Here is a 25,953-nt window from a genome sequence, read left to right on the forward strand (position 1 = left end):
ATGGGCGGGACAGAGAAGCGGGAAGAATCAGGAGGTTCCTTTGGCGGCTGGAGGCTGCCTGGCACCCGCTGCAGCCAAAACAACAAAGCCAGGCAGCCCCCAGCTGCCAAAGGAGCCTCCTGATTCTCCCCGCTTCTCTGTCCCGCCCATTGCCCATGTCCGGCAGAAGCTGCCTCCCGTGCCGATGTTCCCCGCCAAGCCCAGTTCGGCTTCCCTGGCTGCTTGGCCGGAGGGGGGGGGTCGGCCAAAAGGGGCTGGAGACGCAGCGATTTGCCTCCCGCCCCTCGCCCCTGTGCCACCGGCACGTCATCTTCCCTCCCAGACAAAAAGGCCGGCCTTTGGGGATGAAGGGGTGTGTTCAGCTCTGCGTCTCCAGCTCCTTTCGGCCGAGCCCCCCCCCCCCCCGACCAAGCAGCCAGGGAATCCGAGCCAGGCTTGGCAGGGAACATCGGCACGGGAGGCAGGAGACGGATCGGGCGACCGGAGCAGCAGCCAGGGAAGCCGAGCCGCGTATGGCGGTGACGGCAGCCGTCTCCTGCCTCCCGCGCCGATGTTCCCAGCCACGCCCGGCTCGGCTTTCCTGGCTGCTTGGCCGGGAGCTGGATGCTGGTGGTGGCGGAGGAAGGCGAATGCGGCTTGGAAGCTGGGAGGGGGGCAGAATATGGGAGGAGAGAGGCTTGCAATAGAGGGTGGAGGAAGCGGCCATGGGAGGGCGAGCTGCCTCAGGGAGGAGGATCGGGCGGGACCAGGTGGGGGCTGGAATTTCTCCGCCAGGGCGAAGGGCGGGCGAGCGGGTGCTGGGGAGGGCTTCTCGCCCTCCCGACAGCAAGAGGGGGGAGCGAACGGCGTGGGCAGGCGAAGGGCGGGGCGAGCGGCAGCGAGGAGTTTGCGTGGGCGGTGGGGAAACTCCTCGCTGACGCCAGCAAGAGGGGGAAGACCCAGGGAAGCCGCTGCCATCTACGCATGCGTGCCCGGCACGCATGCGTAGATGGTATTTTTGACTTCCGGGTTGAAAAATAGCGAAGTACCCTGTTCGCAATGGTTGGGGACGCAATAAACGGGGGATCACTGTAAATTTCAATTGTTTTACAGTAAGGCACTAGTATTTAAAAGTTAAATGGTTAAAAAGAGAGAGAATGATACAATTAGATTGTTAGCAAGCAAATCCATGCTCTTAAAGTCAAAATAGAGCAGCATTTCTGATTTAGTTGTTATAATCAATAATACTTTGCTCTTAAGGAACAATCACACTGAGAGTTCGTAAGGTGCCGGGAGAGGTATTACTGAGAAAGAGTAAACCATCACTAAATAATGTATTACAGTACTTTTATTTCAACTGGCTAATCAATATTTAGAAGGAACCAATCAAACAATGCAATGATATGAAAAACCTCAAATATGGATCATGCAGTATTTATTCAGTAAGCTTTAGCTCTTCCTTCATGTTGGCCATGTGACACAGTTTGCTGGTTCAGGTCACTTTCCCTTTATAGGCATGGGAACTTCATTATTCAACCATGGATTAATTACACAGCAGGCTGAGCTTTTACTTGTTCAAATAATGCGGCTGCCAAGCCCAGTGGCCTTATTACAAGCAGTGCTGGGTGGTTCTGTGGGTACACAGTTAGAGAATCTGACCCTTGCTGCTTTCTCACATGATAGGTGCTGAATACTGAGAAAGAAAGGGAGAGAGTTTGCTATCCTGTCATTGACACAAGCTAGCCTGCTTCCAGAGTAGTTTTTAGTCCTTAAACTCTGACGGCGGCAATTAGGTGGAGCTGGCTTTCCTGGAATTGTAGCATAGATTTTCCTGTTGTGCTTCAGTATCAACTGTCTCCAAGTTACAAACCCACTCACAGCGCTCAGAGTTTGGGATTACTGCAAGTAGAGAAGGCCACTGTATCTGTCTCGGCTTTTCACTTTCTGACCAAGAATCGGCGTGCTCACTTAGCAACAATGGTTCAGCTAAAACTTTCAGGTCGAAATCTACTGGTGGGTATATAATGTGTAACTAATTTAAAGAGATTTTCAACATAGACAAACTTTTAAAAACAAATTTGTAAAAATGTGATGAGTAAGCTTTATTTTTTTTTCAAAATAGCTTTGTAAATTGTTTAAATGTGATTTTATGAATAATATTGTGTTTAGGTTTTTAATAATAAACTTAATGGAATATAGAAAAATTGTTGGGCAATAGTTGTCTGTAGGACTATCATTCCTTGTTAAAGTTGTCAAATAAAACAAAAATAAATTTACGCTTACTTTTCTGTAATTTTTTAAATCTACCATTATTTGAAATCCCATAGGAGACCTGTGTTGGTTTTGTGAAATGTATCCCTGATTGTAAGTTTGTTTTAAATGGTTGTTTAATATTAGTATGTTGTTAGTAGTTTTTAAAAATTACTGGTTCTTTGACATGCTTGCAATATCACTCTTAACATGTTTGCTTGAACATGTGAGTTAATAGCTATAACATTGAGCATAAAACTTTCCATAGTAATTAGGCATGTATTTTGGTTATTTTTAGAAATCATCCATTGTTATTATTTATAGTAAATTTATTTTAAAAAAATCTGTATAAAATGTTTTTATGGCTTAAGAAACATGCCTACAGTCTTTAAAGTACTTTTTGGCATAGAGCGTTTGGGTGGCAGGAAATTAACTCTGGACTTCAGTGTGTAGTGATGTGTTTGAAATGCTTGGATCTTTTTCCTTTTGAGGTTACTATGATGGCAGAGCAGGGCCAAATATTTTTCTGCCTGATATTCATGCATTTCCCTTATGGAAGCTGATTGGATTGGCAATGAAACTCACTTCTAGTCAAGTATGGGACAGCACATTTTACTTTAAACTCCAGCAGTCTTGTTTTAGGAGCCAGACCACACTGTACAGCACCACTTCTTTTCTATCTGCTGGTAAAGTTGGTTCTGAGTAATGGCTAAAGAAAAGATTAGTTCTCTGCAGAATATTGTTGCACATTTTAATTTATTTGATACACCAAGAGAAATCTGGTCTTACTTTCTGTTAGGCTAATGTATTTATCCACTTTAAAGATACTAACTTTTGATCCATTCCTCTAGGCAGAATAACTAATTGCTTGATGTAGTTTTCTAATTGCTTGAGTATAAAGGTCTGTACAAGTGGCTGCACAAAATAGACAATTCTGTCTGTAGAAGAGTAATGTTTTATAAAGGAAGCCTGTGTATCTACGAATCTGTCTCCTTCCCTCCCCCAGCCCCCTCTCTGTGAGACATTACAAACACATTACAAATACAGAGAAGGAGAACAGAATTCCCCAGGCCGGGCATAGAAACCAGCTAAATGAGGGTAGAGCAACCCCCAACGGGAAGCAAGGGAACATACTGGAGCAACATGGAGGTAGAGGGGGAGGGGCACAATGCAGTTCCAACACAGGGGACAAGGGGGGATTAGAACAGTGTAGACCTAAGACGAGGGCATGGGGAAAAAAATTGCAAGAGCAGACATGTACCACTATAGAAAGTAACAACGATAATGGGGGGGGGGGAAGTAATACCAAACACCTCCGAAGTATTGCCTCATAACTCCACCTCCTCCCTTGGGGAGGGAAAGAGGCAACAGACACGAGTAAAAGCGGTAGATCCCCCTTTAGCCAGCATGAGCAAGCCCACAATTAGGCTTGCCGCAGAGGGGAGGGAAGGGTGTGGCCCTATGACGCGGGCAATGAGCAGACTGAATAATGCTTTATAAAGGTGACTGTCTCCCATGGCATTTTAATACTCTGACGAAGTTAGTAGCACGCTAACGAAAGCTAAGTGGTTTTATTAAAGTTTCTATGTTCCGGTGATCGAGATGGCTGCTGCCTCATCATTCACACACATACCTGGAACTCGCATTTTTAGGACTATTCTAGAGAAGGATATATATAAATCAGTAAGGAAGGGTGTGGCTAGCTGATGAGGCCAGAACAAGGCCGAAATGGGACCATCCTAGTCTCCCTTAATTTTAAAATTCCAGCTAAAAACCATTTGATACATATATATATATATATATACACACACATACAAACACACATACATACATATACATATATATACGTACATATATAGATTTTAGAAAGTATTTTTCTTATTTAATTTGTTTATATGTATTATTATTATTATTATTATTATTATTATTATTTATTTATTATTAGATTTGTATGCCGCTCCTCTCTGAAGACTCGGAGCGGCTCACAACAAGAAATGCAAATGCAAATGTAAATGTAAGAGAAATTAATTTTTGTCCAGGATGGTTATTATTGACAATCCAATTGGCAGATGAACCTTTGGCAGAAAATGAACTACAGAAATAAACATTAAATACTAGACCATTCAGTACACTATAATCTAAGATCTGTAAAACCTACATTAGTAGAATTTTCTTTTAAGATCCCTGATTACCTAAAAAGTCTTTTCTTAAGGAAACACTTGGAAATGGGTTTTTTTATATGATTACACTCTGCGCCTCATAATATTTAGATTCCGAGTTGCACAAATTTGTCCTGAAACTGTGATCCAATCTGTAATTCAATGAATAATTAACACAAGTAGCTACTTTAAGATGGGATTACTATGCCATAAATCTGCATCATTTCAAGAATCTTATTATTTTAATTAGGGAGCTGTATTATCCCCCTCCCCCGCAAATTGATTGATTGCCTTTCCTTCCGAATCCAGTGATTTTTTTCCAGTATGTATGGTTAGAGACCTCCTATGGAAGATATTTGGAGTGTCAAAATAACAACCGGGGCATGAATAAAGCAGGCAATATAAAGTGTATTGAATCTAGTGTTATCTATAGTGGAGGCTATTTGAGATTCTCTAACTTTTTGGCAAATAAGTGTAAAATCCAATGACACGATTTTCATGTCCCTTTGGGACAAATAATTTTTTGCCTTTATCAGGAAGCAACTAAGAATAAACATTAAAGTCTGACTTGCAACTGTCTTCCATTGTTGAATACTTTTTTTGTAATTATGATTAAATGTAGTTACACATAGCATTGCCACCCTTGAACCTGCATCCCTCAGTTTAATTGTGGGGAAGTACTGGTCATTCAAAGGGATTTAGCTCCAAAGCTTGCTAATGAGCACAAAGTTCCTTTCACTCTTAATGAATCCAGATCTCTGTGTTAATTTTAGAGCAATAAAAAGAGAGATCTTCACACAATAGGGCAACCTTAGAGAGTACACAGTGGGGCCATCTGAAACCGTCCTTTTTATGAGCCATAGAGTTTAAATGGACTGTACTCTTAAGAGGTAGATTTCTGCGAGTGTGAAGCAGAGCTTTTGCTTATGGTTCACTGATCTGTCTACTTATAACAATACAAGATCTTGACAAGAGCTTAGGGAAAAAGCATAACGTAGGTCAATTCTTTCAGAATCATTTCATGTAACATCTTCAGTGAAGGAGGAAATGAAAAGTAGTTTTAGTCGTTTCGGGGGCTGATCTTTTTAGGGGTGAAGTGGCTGCTGCATATTCCTCCTTTCCTTGGCAGAGAAAAATAATTGTCTAGTTACACAGCATTTTGGCTAACCAGCAAAGCTGTTAAAAACAATATTTACACACTGCAACAGTATTTGTACTTTGTGGCTGGAAAGAACAGTAATTCTTGGCACTTCCTTACCTGTAATAAACAAAAAGAAAAGACTTTTTAAAAAAATCTGATTAGCAAGTAACATGACATTCTTGCCAGGTTTCTGACTTACTGAAACACAGTTTTTATTATAATTATGATTTTTCCTCCTCCTAGTCTATGTCTGTCAGCATTTTATCTCATTTCATTCTTTATGTGTTCTAAATGTTTATATAATATTTTGTTTTGTAGTCACAAATTCTTAACCATTGTCCTTTGCAAATGAAAATTAATGTGGAACCCAAAGGTTGCAATTTAAGATATAAATAGTAAATGAATTGACACATTTTCGATTCCAATGTTATTCCTAACGTCCAATTGCATTAAGACCCTTTTGGGGGGGAGGGAGAATTAGCTGATTTCATAGTGTGATTGAGTTGAATTACCGTAACAGATTTCACCATGATGATAGTAGTATATGTATATCTGTACTGCACTGCAGTATAGTTCCTAAATAATGTAAAAGTTTATCAAACATCTGCTTGTGAACTGCTCTGGATTTCTTGCAATAAAAGATTGAAATAGAAGCTTAGGCAAACATAAGGAAAAAGCTTTTTAAATATCTTTGAAAACATAGATGGATTCAAAATGTGTCACCTTCAGTCTGAAAAAATATAGTCAAATAACTGTAAAAATATACCTTGAAAGATACCTTTGAAACAGAATTTCCTTTTCAGTCTAATTAAATATTATACTATGCTTTCAGATAGCTGATTGGTTTCCCTGGATTTTGCTGATGACACAGGAAACTTTTGCTTGAAGATGGAAACACTGGAGTCAGAACTGACCTGCCCTATCTGTCTGGAGCTGTTTGAGGATCCATTGCTGCTGCCTTGTGCTCACAGTCTCTGTTTCAACTGTGCACATCGCATCTTGGTCTCTCAGTGTGCTACCAACGAATCAGTGGAATCTATCACCGCCTTCCAGTGTCCCACTTGTCGTTATGTCATTACCCTCAGTCAACGGGGTCTAGATGGACTAAAGCGCAACGTCACACTGCAGAATATTATAGACAGATTTCAGAAAGCTTCTGTGAGTGGGCCCAATTCTCCCAGCGAAACTCGCCGAGAACGAGCTTTTGACAGCAACAGCATGTCATCAAGTGAAAAAGTTCTCTGCCAGTTCTGTGACCAAGATCCTGCTCAGGAGGCAGTTAAAACCTGTGTAACTTGTGAGGTATCCTATTGTGAGGAGTGCCTAAAAACAACTCATCCAAACAAGAAGCCATTTACTGGACACCGTTTGATTGAGCCTATTCCTGACTCACATATCAGAGGATTGATGTGTCTGGAGCATGAAGATGAGAAAGTTAACATGTATTGTGTAACTGATGACCAGTTAATTTGTGCCTTGTGTAAATTGGTTGGGAGGCATCGTGACCACCAAGTAGCAGCTCTAAGTGAACGCTATGACAAATTGAAGGTTAGTTTCATCTTAATTTGTTTATACTAAGAAGTATAGTGCCAGGAAATGAAAGATTTTTACCTTATTTGTGTGCTGATATTTGTATATGCATTTGCCATTTCTTGTATTCAACATACCTGTGAATTTGCTGAGACCGGTCCTATATAAATTATCAATTTTGAATTAGAAATAAATCTATGTCAAACCTAGTTTTTGGTGTAAGAAATTGAAATTCCAGTGAAGAAAATATATATACTTTGATTCAGGTTTTCTGATTAAAAAGATGTGGTTTGTACATTCGTTCTGAAATATTTTGAGAATGCTCAAATAATTATAGAATGGGTCTCCATTTGCAGTTATCTGTGGCCTGGGCTATTGACATTTAGAAAAAGAGCAATGTTCTATGCACACTTTTGAAGCCCAAAATCTTAAGACAGTGTTAAAAAATGCCTTACATTATTAATATAACTTTAACAAAACAATATACACTAGTTGCTAAGTATAGTGTGTCTCAAAGTGTTTAGACTGACAGCTCAAATAGCCTGTCTGATCCCATTGATAAAATGTCAATACTTTTGGCACCTTAATTACTTACTTACGAATCTAATCAAGCAAACTTGTTATATGACATTTCTGTTATGGATGCACATGAATAGCATGTTCTTAATAAGTTTCCCACATTATAAATACCAAATGCAGCAATAGATCAGTATTATATTTCATTGCAAAAGGCCCTTAGAATTCTGCTTCTGTGGTTTTACAGTCCTGTGCAACATATTTAAGTATGTTTAACATAATTAAGTAATCTAATTCCTGTACTGTATCCATCTGCTATTTTAGATATCACGTTAAAAGAAAAAGGAAATGGGAAAAAGTCTGTTCTTCCAATTCCTGTAAGGAATTGATTGTTTATAGAAAATTACAGTAGGGCCTGGATGTGGGGCAATGTGAACTTTGGTTACTGTGATTCTTACCTTGGAAACAATCTATATCTACATTTTCATAGTTTATATCTCTGTCTATAAATACACACACGCATATATAATTTTAAGTATCTACAATGTTTCACTAGAAAATGATTTTGAGAACATCATTTGAAGTACACAAAAACCTTGTTTTAATAAATAGTTTTTAAAAGATAAATTATGCCAATTTGGTTTGGACCAGAGCATTACCCAGATTTATTTTAAAAGTACTTAATTTTTAGATAATAATTTAATAATTATTACTGGTATTTATCCTCAATAAGCATTAATTAAGAGAGGTAATAATTTAGGGAGAAAATATGTGACAACTACATAGTTTCTTATTACTTATTATCATAACATTTTATTATTTGCATGGTTTATTTTGGGGGCAGTTGTTCATAAATTCATATTGTGTTTATTGACTGGATTATTTAATATTGAGATGTTCCATTATTCTTAGTCCTTTGCAAAGCTGGTATTGATTAAAAGAAATATATTTTAAATCATATATTTAAATATATTGTGATAGGATATAATTTGCATATGCTTTGTGTTCATGTTCAAGCCAGCTTAACTATACTATTATTTACATCTTATTTCAACTTTTTCTGTGTTACATGAGTAACACAGCAGTTATACATCAGCAGTTCTGGCAACCTTCCTGGACCAGCTAAGTTATACCTTATAGGTGTCTATCACATATTTCAGGACCCAATTAGTAAATAAAAGAAGCATCTTTTAAAATAACAGTAGCATCTGGTAGCAAATTCACATATTCATGTTGATAAACAAACATGGATAGACTTGTGACTTATTTCAGAGATTTATTTCACTAATATTTGTTTAATAATTATTTGCATTTTAAAGCTACCCTAGTCAACTTAAACACAATTGTAAAGCTCTTTTGCACTTTTGTATTTAATCCATGTTAGACTGTCAAATCCAGACAATAAGCAGATACTTAAATTTCTTTACTTAAATTTTGGACATCTCATTCTTTTTGTTTCTGCTTATTATTGGGCACTCTAGCCATTTCAGATGTTTACAGTTATGCACCAATTTAGTCATTTAATATTAAGTATACTTTATTGATTGATTGATTACATATTCAATTTTTAAAACTCAGCATTGAATTAAATAGACGTATTTAAAGGTATTATTCGTGCTGTAGACGAATAATACCTTTCTTTTTAACTTATTTTTTAGTCTTATATGCTGCTTCAATTATAGATAATTCCAAATGATATATATTCTGTGCCAGGTTTTTTAAGTTAAATCAGTACACCTAATATACATGATTAGCTTATCAATTCCATTGCATTGATTAACACTTTTGTGTTTATTTTGTATGCAATCATTAGCAGATTATCTGTTTTCAACCCCCAAACTTTCTTGAACAACATGGCCTTCCTAAATCTTAACAGAGTTCAAGATACTGAAACCCTCAGGAAAATCCTGTTACATAGAAGAGGACAGCAGTAGAGAACAACGGGCTTAATTTTCAATATGGCACTCCATTTTAGGCATACAGTGAGGGCAATTTCTTCCAGCTCTTAATGGATAGGTTCTGAAAAATGTAAGGCTTTAAAGAGGGCAAGTGGATTAGTTGGGGTAGTACTTGGAAGTCAACCAGCATTCATCTGTTTTTCTCAAAGTAATGGTGCCACTCTGGAAAAACAAGGTCACAAACTATAATACATTTATATTCTAATAATAAGAGTTCATGAGGATGAATTTGCCGCATTGATAGTAATAATATTTATCTGTAGAATAAGTGCATTGTCATAAATCCCATCTGTGGGATTTATGACAATGTACTGTTGTCAATATTAGTATCTACGATCATTGGAAGTTGCTCTTAACATAAAGAAAATGAATTTTGCTATGTAGTAATGGAATGTTTTTAGGTAAAAGTTGATAGACCTTTCATTGACTACATATACGGTAATCCTATTCTGGTCACCAAAATATTTTTGATTGTTTAAAAATACATTTGTGAAAAGGAATGACTAGTACGAATACATTCAAATTAATATTATATTTTTCTGTAATCAAAATATACTTACATCTTTATGATAAAAGAATTTATGATAAGATTCATACATTTTGAATTGGTTTAAAAAAAAAATTAAAAAATTGGGGCTTTTTTGCTTTGCTTATATTGTGTGAGGTAAATGATTTGTCCTATATGAGAATGGAATAAATTTTATATAATTTATGAAATCTGATGCTAAGAAGTCCATGCAGCTTTCTTGGTAGAAGTAGAGAAAAAGGTTTGCCATTGTCTTCTTCCAGAATGTGAAAGATATACCAATTATAAATAGTTTTCAACTTACACTGTAATGGAGCCTGGAATTATGAGTGAATCGTGCCAGACATTAAGTAGATCTTCATGTATTTGTGACCCATTTTATGACCTTTTTTGTGTCTTAAGCAAATGAAACAGTCATAAAATGAATGCCATAGTCATTAAGTGAAAACTCCAATTGTTAACCAAACTTATTGTCCACAATGTATGGGTTCCCCCTCCCCAGATTAGAGATAAATATGAGTTTTGGGCAAAAAGGTCATAAATTGCCACCACATGATCATTTGATAGTAAACAGCTGTAAATGTAGAGTGGTTGCTAAGTGCCCGTAATGTGATCAAATGACTGTGGAGTAGGGGTGCCCATCAGAACTTTTAATTTCTATTGTAAGTATCTTTTTGGGAGTCTATCATAACTTCAGAAGGTTGTTAAATCACTAGTTATAAGTTGAGGACTACCTATAGCCAGAATAATAAAGGCTTGTTAAAGGCTAATTTACCTAATTAGTAATCACTATCAGAAATGATGTTGTACTTTATTGTTCATTACCATTTACAGTGAGTTCTGTTTCTGCCAATACAAGGGGTGGGTTCTAATTTACCTCACTGCCAGTTTGCTTCCTCCTGCACTGCATGGTTACACCTCATGAGTGCAAGTATGCATGCGCAGTGACCAAAAAAATGGATGGGGGGGGGGGCTTCTGCACATGTGCAGAAGGAAAGAAAGGGAAAAAAATCCCCCACAGAGATTCCCCCCCCCAAAACAGTCCAAAAAAATTTAAATAAAAAGATGGCGCCCACAGTGCTGACTAAACTGGCTCCATGATGTCATTGTGCCATCACCATCAGAAGGAACCCCTGGCCACTACTGTTATAGTACTATTATTATGATTATTATTTGTGGCACAGGGTTTCATGGATTCTAAACCACAAAATATCAGGGATAATATGCTACAATTTTTGTTGTGAGAAAGAGTAAACGGCTAATAAAACAGCATCTATGCATTTGGCAGTTATGAAATTGGCATTATATAAGTGAATAATAGATACGTGGCAATGATCCAGGAAGAAATATAGGGAATTTTAAACCTATACTTCTATTGCCAAGATAATCCACATCAGTAGGATTGTCTAGGTGTCTGATATTTGCATTGGAAAGGCTCCTTCAGTGAAAATAGATACTTGGTCCCTTTGCCTAATAATCTGTATTGAAAACGTATCTAGTTTGATACTGTATTATGAAGCAAAAGGGTAATGCAGATTTCCATGCTATCTATTTTTTAAAGGTAATTTATTAAATTGCTAATTGTGTGAGTGGTGTTTATGTAGTTGTTTTGAAAGAAATAGTGTTTAATACATTGTTAAAAGAGGATAATATTTTTCAGGAAACAGTATCAAGGTTTGTATTGTTTTGGAATAATACTAAGTGACATAATCCAGTATCATGCAAGTAAAAACCTGCTCACATAATGGAATTCCCCTTCTATTTAGCAATCCCAAAAATTAGTTTTTACTTGCAATTCTAACAACAGCCAAGCAGTTTAATTGGATTACCCAAAGTAAATTGTATATTTTTTCTTTTTTTCTTTTCCTAACTTTATTGTAAACTTTGAGTATCATTTGTAGTGGTTAAAATGAAACTTGTAGTGCCTGGCAACCATTGAAAAAGTGTCTGACTGAACTTGAGGAGGAAAAAATCCTACCCCACATCCTGGAAATTGTGTCTGAGTAAATTTTTTGGAATGTGCTATTTCATAAGGAGATTTCTACATATTTAAATGTTTTGTCTGATCCATGATCATATATTTGGGTTTGAAATTATTGAAAATTTCCTACATTTTAATTGTACAGGAACTGTAGTTTTTGAGTGTCAAACTATGTAATTACTGACATTATGTTCCAGCAGTGTTGCTAATTTTTAAAACAATATTTCATTCTTTATTAGCCAGAAAACAAAAAAAAAATGTCATTACAATCTAGCTCCTTTTGTGGTAAAATGAAACAGTTTAATTAAAAGCTGTACACTTGTCTGACTGAGGCATGCAAAGCTGCACTGGTTTAACAGTGAATGCAATAGCCATTAATTATCAAAATCTGAAAAAGCATATAAAAGAATGACACTTTCCTTAAATGACACTTTAAGGAAAGCACTAAGCCATTTTGTTTTTTGCTAGTGCCTCTGTGAATTAAAGTGCATGACCTTGATGCAAATCAAGTCATGGAGAAAAATTCTTTTTTAAAAAAAAGCAATGCCTTCATTTAACTTCTGGAAATAGTATCCAGATGTGTCAAATGCATGTGTGTGTTAATTACACAAAGAATTTGCAGTAAGTAAGATTTTAATTAGGGCATATATATGTAACAGATGTACAAATGGTGAAAATTTATTTACCATAGTTAAAAATGTTATTGTTGTGGTCATTACATTAGTGTTATTTATACATTTTCCAAGTCTTTTTTAAGACATTAATTTATGTTAGTTAGGAGCCAGTGAATTGAGCTCAATTCCTTGTGACAGTACTGTATAGACAAACTTTCATCACTCTAATCCTAATCACTCTAATCACTCAACCCAATAGAACTCCAAAGGACATTCTATTAATAGATCCCATATTTGTGATCTATACCTTTTATCAGATTTCCTCAACTTTGCTGAAAATATTTTTCCTAGAGTTTTATTATTATTATTATTATTATTATTATTATTATTATTATTATTATTATTATTATTTATTGGACTTGTATGCCGCCCCTCTCTGCAGACTCGGGGCAGCTAACAACAGCAGTAAAACAGTACAACAAAATCCAATACTAAAAAAGCAGTTAAAAACCCATTACATAAAAACCAATCATACATACAAACATACCATACATAAAATTGTGAAGGCCTAGGGGGAAAGTGTATCTTAGTTTATTTATTTTATTTATTTATTTATTGGATTTGTATGCCGCCCCTCTCCAGAGACTCGGGGCGGCTAACAGCGACAATAAAACAGTGTACAATAGTAATTTGGTATTGATGATTAAAAATCAATTAATATAAAAACCAAAAATACATACATACATACCATGCATAGAATTGTAAAGGCCTAGGGGGAAAGAGGATCTCAATTCCCCCATGCCTGGCGGCAGAGGTGGGTTTTAAGTTGTTTACGAAAGGCAAGGAGGGTGGGGGCAGTTCTAATCTCTGGGGGGAGTTGGTTCCAGAGGGTCGGGGCCGCCACAGAGAAGGCTCTTCCTCTGGGTCCCGCCAAGCGACATTGTTTGGTTGACGGGACCCGGAGAAGACCCATTCTGTGGGACCTAACTGGTCGCTGGGATTCATGCAGCAGAAGGCGGTCCCTGAGGTAATCTGGTCTGGTGCCATGAAGGGCTTTATAGGTCATAACCAACACTTTGAATTGTGACCGGAAACTGATCGGCAACCAATGCAGACTGCGGAGTGTTGGTGTAACATGGGCATATTTGGGAAAGCCCATGATTGCTCTCGCAGCTGCATTCTGCACGATCTGAAGTTTCCGAACATTTTTCAAAGGTAGCCCCATGTAGAGAGCGTTACAGTAGTCAAGCCTCGAGGTGATGAGGGCATGAGTGACTGTGAGCAGTGACTCCCGGTCCAAGTAGGGTCGCAACTGGTGCACAAGGCGAACCTGGGCAAACGTCCCCCTCGCCACAGCTGAAAGATGTTTCTCTAATGTCAGCTGTGGATCGGGGAGGACGCCCAAGTTGCGAACCTTCTCTGAGGGTGCCAGTGATTCTCCCCCCAGGGTAATGGATGGACAGATGGAGTTGTCCTTGGGAGGTAAGATCCACAGCCACTCCGTCTTGTCTGGGTTGAGTTTGAGCTTGTTGACACTCATCCAGGCCCTAACATCCCCCAGGCACCGGCCCATCACTTCCACTGCTTCGTTGACTGGACATGGGGTGGAGATGTATAACTGGGTATCATCGGTGTATTGATGATACCTCACCCCATGCCCTTGGATGATCTCACCTAGCGGTTTCATGTAGATATTAAATAGCAGGGGGGAGAGGACCGACCCCTGAGGCACCCCACAAGGGAGAGACCTAGAGGTCGATCTCTGATCCCCTACTAACACCGACTGCGACCGACCAGAGAGGTATGAGGAGAACCACTGAAGAACAGTGCCTCCCACTCCCAACCCCTCTAGTCGGTGCAGAAGGATACCATGGTCGATGGTATCGAAAGCCGCTGAGAGGTCAAGAAGCACCAGGACAGAGGACAAGCCCCTGTCCTGGGCCCGCCAGAGATCATCCATCAACGCAACCAAAGCAGTTTCCGTGCTGTAGCCGGGCCTGAATCCAGACTGCTGAGGACCTAGATAATCGGCTTCTTCCAAGGACCGCTGGAGCTGAAGTGCCACCACCTTCTCAACAACCTTCCCCATAAAGGGAAGGTTGGAGACTGGACGGTAGTTATTGAGTATGGCTGGGTCCAGGGAAGGCTTCTTGAGGAGGGGGCGCACAAGCCGGAAAGGACCCACTCCCCAAAGAGGCGTTGACAATCTCCTGGACCCAGCTCCGTGTCACCTCTCGACTGGCCGAAACCAACCAAGAGGGACACGGATCCAGTAGACAGGTGGCGGAACACACAGCTCCAATGGCCTTGTCCACTTCATCAGGTGTCACCAAGTCAAACTCCCCCCAGACAGATGAACAAAGACGGTTAGCCCCAGTCACCTCGACTGACTCGTTGTCAGTCGACTCTGTTTTACAATTGGAGCCGAGGTCTGCTCGGATCTGAGCGATTTTATCAGTGAAAAACGCGTTAAAGTCCTCGGCACTACTCTGTAAGGGCTCCCCAACTCCCCCCTGGTTAAGAAGGGAGCGGGTCGGGCGGGATTCCGCTGATGCAATCAAGGTGGCATGATACATGCATCTTGCCGCCTTGAGCGCCACTTTGTAAGTCTTAATATGAGCTCTTACAAGTGTGAGCATTGCCCCAAGCAGAAATAATTTTATAATCCTAATTTCAAAGGATAATTAGTCCATCTTCCTCTAACTTCACTGGTCCCTATTAGATGTTGCTTTGATTAGTATTTGTAGCTTGGATACTGTATATTCTGCTGTCAATTCTTTGACCTTCTTAAAATATTTCTTTTTTTCTTGGTATGCTCATCTATGTTGACCACCTTGATTGTTAACCTTTCTTGGTTCTTTGTTGTTGGAATTGGAAAGTTCTCTTAGTTGTCCCACATCCTTTTTGTTATTTGAAACTTCACCTCTATCTTTCTCTCGTTATGTAATACCTGAATAATCTCTGAAATTATTTTCAAAATTTTGAAAATATTTCTCATTTTGATTTCAGTTTCCTTATCTTCTCAATTTTGAAATTCATCCTTAGATTGATCTTAATTTTAACTGTGGTTCTTATATCTTGGTTGTATAACTGTCCTCTTTGATATTCAAATTTCACCTACTATTTGCACAATAATCCTGGTTTTATTCTGTATCCTACACCTGGAAATCCCTTGAAAGACAGCTTTACATTTCTCTTGTGTTTTCTATTATGTAATTGATTGGAGTCCAGCGTTCTTCCTCCAATATTACCCATGTGTAAAGCCTGTACAGTGATCCCCCGGTTATTGCGTCCCCGACCATTGCGAACAGGGTAATTTGCGATTTTTCAACCCGGAAGTCAAAACACCATCTGCGCATGCGTGCCCTTTTTTCTATGGGCACGCATGCGTAGATGGCGCCCGGCAGATCAGCTGCTGGGCGGCTTCCCTGGGTCTTCCCCCTCTTGCTGGCGGGAGGGCGATCAGCGGGCATCAGCAAGGAGTTTCCCCACCGCCCACGCAAACTCCTCGCTGCCGCCCACCCTTCGCCCGCCCACGCCGTTCATTCTCGCCGCTTTCCAGCTGAGTCCTGAAGCGAATTCGCTTCAGGACTCAGCTGGAAAGCGGCGAGAGCGAGCGCCAGCGAACGGCTTGTCCACCGCCTGCCTGCCCGCTAGCGAGGAGCCGAAGATTGGGGGCGGCGCGAGAGCTCGAAAGCGGCGAGAGCGAGCGCGGACAAGCCGTTCGCTGGCGCTAGCTCTCGCCGCTTTCGAGCTGAGTCCTGAAGCGAATTCGCTTCAGGACTCAGCTCGAAAGCGGCGAGAGCGAGCGCGGACAAGCCGTTCGCTGGCGCTAGCTCTTGCCGCTTTCGAGCTGAGTCCTGAAGCGAATTCGCTTCAGGACTCAGCTCGAAAGCGGCGAGAGCGAGCGCCAGCGAACGGCTTGTCCGCCGTCTGCCTGCCCGCTAGCGAGGAGCCGAAGATTGGGGGCGGCGCGGCTGTTTTAAAACGTCGCCGCCGGCATGGGGGGCTTGCCAGCACCCCCCGGACCCCCAACCCGGGTTTGGGGGGCTGCTAGGAAGCCCCCCATGCCGCCGGCGACATTTTAAAACAGCCGCGCCGCCCCCAATCTTCGGCTCCTCGCTAGCGCTGCGGAAGTTAAAAACACCATCTGCACATGCGCAGATGGTGTTTTTACTTCCGCAGCGCTACTTCGCGAAAACCCGCTCATTGCGGGGGGTCCTGGAACGGAACCCTCGCAACGAGCGGGGGATCACTGTATTACCTAAGACTAATATTGACCATAATAAAAAGAAACTCAGTTAATTTATCACCTATAAATTTAATTCTGTAAAGCTTCCTTGGATTGCATATGTCTCCATTTCTGTATTTTTTGCATTTCAAACATAATTAATAGCATTAGGTTCCTTCTTGGTACTGTATCTAGCACTTCTTCAATGTCTTCCTTAATTTTTTTACTATCATGTACACTTGTATAACATTGATCATTGTATACTTACTAATTTTGATAGAAACGATTCTGTTATTTATTGGGTTATAGATGACATATCCCTGGCAATTTCCTTTTCGAGCATCCTTGTCTGTATGGTCTCATGTTCTGGATAGAAATCAGATAATAATTTGATTTAAAGTAGCTTATTCACTTATTCCTAAAAATATAAAATTAGATACATTTTATTTGTATTTTGACAGTTTTAAACTATCTTTGGTTGGTGCTTTTTATATTCCATATTCTAACTGTGTATCTTAAAAATAGTCATGCTGATTGGGGAATTCTGGGAGTTGAAGTTGACACATTTGGAAGTTGCTAAACCTATTAAATGGTAAGCCAACTATTTTTCGTCTCAAAAATATATGAGACATATATATAAAATGAGTCAGAGTCCTCAGTGACTTCAGGTTGTGGGATATTTTTTCCTCATCTAATTAATGGCTATCTTTTAAAAATCATCATTCTTAAAGAAGATACTTCAAAATCAATAGAGGCAGAATGATACAATTTTGATATTCACCTGTTGGAAGACAAAGTCTGGCAAGTGTGGTCCTTCTGGGAAACTCCTAATTTGTCTTTTTGACTTGTCCTCCTAAAGCACAATAAATAAGTATTTCTGACTTGACATTAGCTAGTTAGGAAAATACTGGAAATACAGTATCTTGGAAAGGGACCCTGAAATACTACTACTACTACTATACTACGAAGAAGAAGGAGGAGGAAGACGAAGAGGAAGGAGGAGGAGAAGATTATTATTATTATTATTATTATTATTATTATTATTATTATTATTATTATTATTATTTTCTAGGCCACCCTCCTCCAGCAGATTTAGGGCACCTTACACAATAAAATCAGTACAAAGTGTAAGAAACTCAATATAAAATCTAATCTAAAAACCCCAAACAATTAAAGCCATTCATCTAAAATCCAATCATAATCATTCACTCATACTGTTAGTTGGACCAGGGTGGCAACTCTCAATGGCCCCAGGCCTGCCAGCAAAGGTGTGTTTTTAGATCCTTACGAAAGGCAAGGAGAGTGTGGGCGGTGTGAATCTCTCGAGGGAGTTGATTCCAAAGGGCTGGAGCTGCCATAGAGAAGGCCCTTCCCCTAGGCCCCACCAGGCAACATTGCTTGGATGTCAGGATAGGAGAAGGCCGACTATGGTCTCTAACTGGCCACTGGGATTCATGAGGCATTAGATGGTCATCTAGGTAATCTGCTCCTAAGCCATGTAGAGCTTTATAGGTAATAAGGAACACTTCAAATTGCATTCGAAGACCAATCGGTAGCCAATGGAGTGATGGTGAAACATGGTTATATCTCGGTAGCCCCATTCTGGCTCGCGTGGCTGCATTTTGGACTAACTGCAGTCTCCCATATAGAAAGCATTGCAGTAATCGAGCCACGAGGTGATGAGGGCATGAGTGACTGAAAGAAGAGCCTTTCTGTCCAAATCGAACCGCACTAGCAGGGAGGAAAGAACCGACCCCTGAGGCACCCCACAAAGGAAGGGCGTAGACCTCTGACCCTCTGCCAACAGCGACTACTCCCGACTGGAGAGGTAATATGATGCCTCCCACTCCAAACCCCTCCAGTCATCGCAGAAGGATACCATGGTCAAAGGTATCGAAAGCCACTGAGAGGTCAAGGAGCACGAGGATAGAGAAATAATCCCTATCCTGGGCCCACCAGAGATCGCCCATCATTGCGACCAAAGCAGTTTCAGTGCTGTAACCGGGCCTGAAACTGATGAGGATTGAGATAATTGGCTTCATCTAAGGACTGTAGGAGCTAGAGCGCCACCTGGAGACAGGATGATAGCTATAACTATAGTTGTTCAAAATAGGTGGATCCAGGAAAGGCTTCTTGAGGAGGGAATGCACCATTCCCTCCTTTAAAGGAGATGGAAAGAATCCCTCCATCAAGAAATTGTTGACCACTGCCTGGATCCAGCCTTGTGTCACTTCCCCACTGGTCAAAACCAGCCAGGAGGGACACGAGTCCAATAAACAGGTGGAGGGGCTCACAGCTCCCATGGTCTTGTCCACTTCATCAGATGCCACCAGTTCATACTCTTCCCACTTAACCTGACTAAGATGGGGCCCTGTCACCTCAATCAAAACTGCCCAGTCAAAGTCCAAGTCCGTTTGGATCTGAGCAACTTTATCTGTGAAAAACCTATTAAAGTCCTCAGCTGTGCCATGAAAGGCTTCCTCCACAAAAAAGAGTACAGATGTTTACCTTAGCCCAGAATTTTAAAGGTTGCCAAATGAGGAGGGTTTGGCAAACAATGCTAAGAATAACAAAAGGCATCCTTCAGATATTTTTATATTGAAAGGACTTCTAAGCATCAACATAACAATTCTTCAGTGAAGATGGTAAAATAAGGGGAACATGCAGACATATACAAAGCATTTAATATGGTCATTGACAAACTGTAAATTATAGGCTCCCGCAAGGTCTTTTAGTTAAATTCATACTTAGCAAACTAACAAAAATGAATAATGAATGAATGATGTCTGTCTAGAAATAGTTATGTGGGGAAAAAGTATAGCTCTAGTCTAGTTATAAGGTAGCAGTGTAAGGTAACGCTGAAAAATGCAAATGCAAGTAGCATTTTCCAGTGTTGAGTACAGCAGTGTTTCCCAACCTTGGCAACTTGAAGATATTTGGACTTCAACTCCCAGAATTCCCCAGCCGGCATTCACTGGCTGGGGAATTCTGGGAGTTGAAGTCCAAATATCTTCAAGTTGCCAAGGTTGGAAAACACTGGAGTACAGTATACACAGTTCTGGACATTATTCTTTAGGAAAGAGTTGGGCATTGAAGAAGATCAATGGATTAAATCCTATAAGGATAAACGGAGAGTACAGTACTAGAATTGTTGAAATTTCTGTTAAACGACATTACAAGATTTCTAGTTTTTTTTAAAAAAGCAAGATATCTGCTAAATCATATTGATCATTTTCCCCCTGTAACATTACAGGGCACAAATTTAAATTTGCTTTCTAATGGGAGCACTATAATCATTCATTTGTGAACTCTACTTAAATTTAAATTTAATCACTTAGGAAATTATATAGTTTAGATAAACTTTAAAAGCAATTCTAAATAAATTTCCTGTATAATGGCACATTCTACTGCAAAGTAACCGATTTTGAATATATTAGAAACTACAGTATTTGTTTTTCACATCCAGTCTAAGTCACATCTGGCATATGAGCTTAAAAGGGAAATGAGGTCACAAAACTATGAAATGTTTTCCATAAACTAAGAAGACAAAAAACATAAGAAATCACAAATTACTCTTTATTCAACATAATCATCCTGAATAAAACTAGGCATTCTAACTTGTATCAACACTTATCTCTAAAGACTATGGTGACATTTTAAACTATAGAAACTAGATTAAGGTCTATATTGAAAATGACTGCATTCCTCAAGTATACTTTCTATATTTGCAACAAAATGTTTGACTTCAAACTTGCTGTACTTAGATTTAATAATAAGCAAACTATGCCAAAAAGTCATTTACTTACTATATATCACTCTACAATCTCTTAAATAGTGTAGAGCAAAACACAAATTATGCATGATAAATTTGTTTTATATGTGGCAGCACATTCTCCTTAATTTTCCATGCCTTAAATAACAAGTACACAGAGGGCTTTCAATACTGTATTACGTTAACTAAATGCATTTCTTATAACAAAATTTAAATGTATTATAACAGTCCTATTGCTGGTATGAACACCAGTTTGGTGCAGTGGTTAAGGTATCAACCTAGAAATAAGGAGACCATGAGTTTTAATCTCACCTTGGGTATAAAGCCAACTGCATGATCTTGAGATAGTCATTCACTCTCAGTCTTGCCATGAAAACTGCAGGGATTATCTCATGCAGTCTCCAAGAGTCAGCATTGATTTGAAGTCACTAAATATATCTATATCTATCTCTGGCTAGTGTGATGAGGAAAATGGGGTGACAATGTTGTCATGCTAGGGATAGGGATAGGATAGGATAGGATAACAGATATGGAGGGGATCATGGAAGTCTTCTAGTCCAACCTCCTGCTTAGGCAGGAAACCCTACACCACTTCAGACAAATGGTTATCCAACATCTTTTTCTTCTTCTGCACATGCACAGAAGCCGAGTTTCCAGCACTGTGCATGCATTGCCATCTTGTTTTTGACTCCCCCACCCTATTGTTTGCTGATTTTTGCTTCTATGCATGCTTGTCCTGCTTCTCCTTTACCACGTGCATCCACAGAACTGCCTCCTCCAGCCTACACACAAGTAAGCATTCATGCAGGCCTACCTTCTCTCCTGTTGGGCCAGTGTCTCCCAAAGGCTGTGGGGAGGGGGTGGGACAGAGGGCAGCCCAGCAACTTTCACACAGTGATTAGAAGCCTCCCACCCTCAACCAGCATTTCCCGAAGGCTGCGGGGATGGGGGGGGGAGAAGGCAGCCTGACAATGATGGCTATAGTGACGGGGCTGAGGGCAGCCGGGCAATGTCACGCGGTGGAAGCTTTCTGGACCGGCAGCCCCCTTCCACCCCAGCCAGCGTCCCCCAAAGCACCATCCCTACCACCACTGCCCTCTTCTACTGCCACCCTGTTCTTCCAATGCTGCCCTCTCCTCTGTTGGGGAGGGCCAGGCTTGGTGCAGTGGCTGGGCCACACACATCTTTGCTGGGTTGGCGCAGCAGCATTGTCCGCATGCCCGAGGTTCTTCGCTCCAAGTCAGAGCGCACCAAGCCGTGCAGGGCAGACAGCAAGCATGCTGCCTGAGAAGTGGAGAGACCACCAAAAAAGTGCATCCGCTCTCAGGCTTTGGCTACAATCGCTTGGTGCAGTTGGATCCAGAGCAGAGCAAGCAAGGGGCTAGGTGGCTCCCACTGCACTTTGGTGCAAGCCTCTCCTTGCAATGGCAAAGAGAGCTCTGGTTCCCTGGCCGCCCCTTCCTGTGCCCTGGCCACCACTGACCAGCAATGCAGAGCTTTGCTGGTTACCCTGCATGGCTCAGTGCATTTTGATTAGGAGCAAAGGGCTGTGCAACTGGATAGATCGCATATCTGTGCAGTTCAGCAAGGCAAGGGCTGAATTGTATGCTTTAGGGGGGATGCAATCTTGCCAGCCAGACCAGCCAACTGGCCAAGGAGGTGGGCAGTTGAGAACAGCATGGAGGTATGGACAAAGACTGTGTGTGTGTGTGTGTGTGTGTGTGTGTGTGTGTATGTAGGTGTGTGTTTGTGGGATGGACTATTCAGCACTGAGGTAGAGGCAACTGCGGTGGTAGGGAAAGCAAGGCTTCTTTGCCAGTCTCACAGCTGGCAAATAGAAATTTTTGCCATGGCTAGGTGGAGGTGGGCATGGCCTGATGTGGGGAATGGCTCACCCAGGTGGCTGCTACAATAGCCGTGGGAGGAGCATCCCTTCTTGCCTCTGACAGGCTTTCCCCGTTGTTGCAGCTGCAGCACCCTGCTCCTGCTGATGCTGAGGTAGAAGCAGCCACAGTGGTGGGGGAAGCTAGGCTTCTTTGCCAGCCTCCCAGGTGGAGGGCATGTGACTAAGGGTACTGGCATGAGTGATTTCAAGTTGGCCACGTCCACTTAGTCACATGACCATCAAACCACACCCATGAATTAGGCTTCTTAAGACATAATTACTGAGGAATTCAAATTTACTTGCATTTATTTCCATTCTCAAAAATTCTGGTCTTCTCTCAAAGGCCACTATTATTTATTTTTACATTTGTTAAAAGTTGTATACAGTGGTACCTCAAGATACGAACCCCTCGTCTTACAAACAACTCGAGATATGAACCCGGGGTTCAGAAAAAATTTGCCTCTTCTTACGAACTTTTTTCGTGTTACGAACACCAAACCCGAACTTCCAGGTTCGGCATTCGGGAGGCTGCTGGGAAGCCCCCGGCTGTTTTAAAAGGTGACAGCTGGGTGGCGGGGCTTCCCAGCAGCCTCCGAACACCGAACCCGGAAGTTCGGGTTTGGCGTTCGTAACACGAAAAAAGTTCGTAAGAAGAGGCAAATTTTTTCTAAACCGTTCGGAGGCTGCTGGGAAGCCTCCCAGCCCGGCTGTCACCTTTTAAAACAGCCGCGCGGCTTTCCAGCAGTCTCCGAACTCCGAATGCGGAAGTTCGGGTTTGGCGTTCGGCTTTGGGAAGCTGCTGGGAAGCTGCCCGGCTGTTTAAAAGGTCACAGCCGGGCTGGGAGGCTTCCCAGCAACCTCCCGAACCCCGAACCCGTAAGTTCGGCAAAAGTTCGAGATTCAGGAGGTTGCTGGGAAGCCTCCCAGCCCGGCTGTGACCTTTTAAAACAGCCGGGCAGCTTCCCGAAGCCGAATGCCAAACCCGAACTTTCGCGTTCGGTGTTCGGAGGCTGCTGGGAAGCTGCGCGGCTGTTTTAAAAGGTGACAGCCGGGCTGGGGGGGCTTCCCAGCAACCTCCCGAACCCCGAACCCAGAAGTTTGGCAAAAGTTCGGGGTTCGGGAGGTTGCTGGGGAGCCCCCCAGCCCGGCTGTGACCTTTTAAAACAGCCGGGCGGCTTCCCAGCCGTCTCCCGAAGCCGAACGCCAAACCCGAACTTCCGCGTTCGGCGTTCGGAGGCTGCTGGGAAGCCCCACCGCCCGGCTGTCACCTTTTAAAACAGCCTGGGGGCTTCTCGGCGGCCTCCCGAATGCCGAACCCGGAAGTTCAGGTTTGGCGTTCGGCGTTCGGGAGGTCGCTGAGAAGCCCCCAGGCTGTTTTAAAAGGTGACAGCCGGGCGGCAGCGTTTTTTTGCAGGGGTTTTTTTTTGGGTTGCACGGATTAATTGACTTTACATTGTTTCCTATGGGAAACAATGTTTCGTCTTACGAACCTTTCGTCTTACGAACCTCCCCCTGGAACCAATTAGGTTTGTAAGACGAGGTATGACTGTATATTGTAACTGAAAAGCGAAAATTCCCAAGAAGGTGTTCTCTACTGTGGCTCTACAAATCTAAGTCCATGCATTTTATGAAAACAATTATTTTTCTTAGTTGATAAATAACAAGAACCCACACAAAAGAAAGATGACATATTTGTGTGTGTGTGTGTGTGTGCACGCGTGCGCCGGCACGCGAGGTTTAGAATGATTAAGTACCATAAACTGCTGAACATAGTTCAGATGTACCTTAGTATACAGTGATACCTCATGATATGAACCCCTCATCATACGAACTTTTCAAGATACGAACCCAGGGTTTGGAATTTTTTTGCCTCTTCTTACGAACTTTTTTCACCTTACGAACCTGCCAAGCCGCCACTGAGATTCCCCGCCTCCGGACTTTCATTGCAAGCCACGCACAGGTTTTTGCGATCCTGGGATCCCCTGAGGCTCCCCTCCATGGAAAACCCCACCTCCTGACTTCCGCGTTTTTGCAATGCTGTAGGGAAATCCCAGGAGGGGAATCCCAGGATCGCAAAAATGTGTGCTCTGCTGGGCAGAGTAGGGGGGACAAAAACAGGAAGAAAAGACTCATGGAGCTCAAGGGAGGAGAAAGGTGTGGGGGAGATGAGGAGAGTGAGGTGGGCAAAAACGGGAAGAAAAGACTCATGGAGCTCAAGGGAGGAGAAAGGTGTGGGGGAGATGAGGAGAGTGAGGTGGGCAAAAACGGGAAGAAAAGACTCATGGAGCTCAAGGGAGGAGAAAGGTGTGGGGGAGATGAGGAGAGAGAGGTGGACAAAAACGGGAAGGAAAGGCTCATGGAGCTCAAGGGAGGAGAAAGGTGTGGGGGAGATGAGGAGAGAGAGGTGGGCAAAAACGGGAAGAAAAGTCTCATGGAGCTCAAGGGAGAAGAAAGGTGTTCGCCTCAGCTTTGTCTGGCCGCCACTTTTTTTTTGAAGCCTTAATATTTTGGATTCTCCTAATGGGCTTGCACGCATTATTGGCTTTTCCATTGATTCCTATGGGAAACATTGTTTCATCTTACGAACTTTTCACCTTATGAACCTTGTCCTGGAATCAATTAAGTTCGTAAGACGAGATATTACTGTACATAAATATAATTTTTAAATTTATTTTTTGCATAATGCCACCAGTAATAATTATGGCTATTATATTTTGTTAATACTTTGTTAAATCTGGAAATGTTTTTGAGTGGACAGATGCATAAACAAATCTGTGTTTTCTATATAAGAGAGGGTAAGAAGAAAGATATATAAATAAAATTATATTCAGAATAATCTATAATTAATTTCTATGGTTTCAAATTTATGCTTCCACTTATGAAGCCTGATAGTATTTGTATTTTTCATAACCACATAACTCTGCTGACTCCCATTCAAATTTCAACATCTTTTTCGCATGTTCTTAAAACAGATATCCTAAATCCTAAATTGTCCATCTTACAGATAAATATATAAATATAATTTACCAGGAAATCACACTTTAATGTAGCATTTCTTAAAATTTCAATTTCCTGGTAAATTATATTTTTTAAAATCACTCAAATAATTATTTAACATTTCAACTAAATGAGTACTATTTCCAACTATTAAATCAATTATACATCAGTTGTAGAATATCTATTTAGGAAGAAACTATACAAGCTAATTAAGTTTACGTCTAGGTAAATGTATATAGGATTGTGCCTTTTCCATTTTTCTTTCTAGACTGAAAGGGGTCTGGAAAATTATACACTTAGAAACTGCACATCCTGCTATATTGAGCAGGATTAGAAGAGATTTTAGCAAAAGCATTTGGCCTCAAGCTAAACTTTTGCTCCAGCATAAATCTATCTTATTTGTAAGCTGTAATA

At 41.1% G+C, this 25,953-nt stretch overlaps 1 protein-coding gene across 7 annotated transcripts in view; it reads left to right on the forward strand.

The window, feature by feature from the left end:
* The window catches only part of MID1 (midline 1), a 351,173-nt gene that overhangs the window by 228,522 nt on the left and 96,698 nt on the right, over positions 1-25,953 (forward strand). For 3 of the 7 annotated variants that reach the window (XM_070750814.1, XM_070750819.1, XM_070750820.1), the window contains exons 1-2: positions 1,597-1,992; positions 6,362-7,077. In XM_070750814.1, the coding sequence (XP_070606915.1) occupies positions 6,418-7,077 (660 nt within the window). In that variant the 5' untranslated portion in view covers positions 1,597-1,992; positions 6,362-6,417. Of the gene's footprint in view, positions 1-1,596; positions 1,993-4,174; positions 4,244-6,361; positions 7,078-25,953 lie in introns of those variants that run through there. The other 4 variants (XM_070750817.1, XM_070750815.1, XM_070750813.1 and 1 more) reach the window with 2 other exon arrangements.

The sequence above is a fragment of the Erythrolamprus reginae genome, chromosome 4 (assembly GCF_031021105.1).
Source record: "Erythrolamprus reginae isolate rEryReg1 chromosome 4, rEryReg1.hap1, whole genome shotgun sequence".
In the NCBI taxonomy this organism is placed as follows: domain Eukaryota; kingdom Metazoa; phylum Chordata; class Lepidosauria; order Squamata; family Dipsadidae; genus Erythrolamprus; species Erythrolamprus reginae.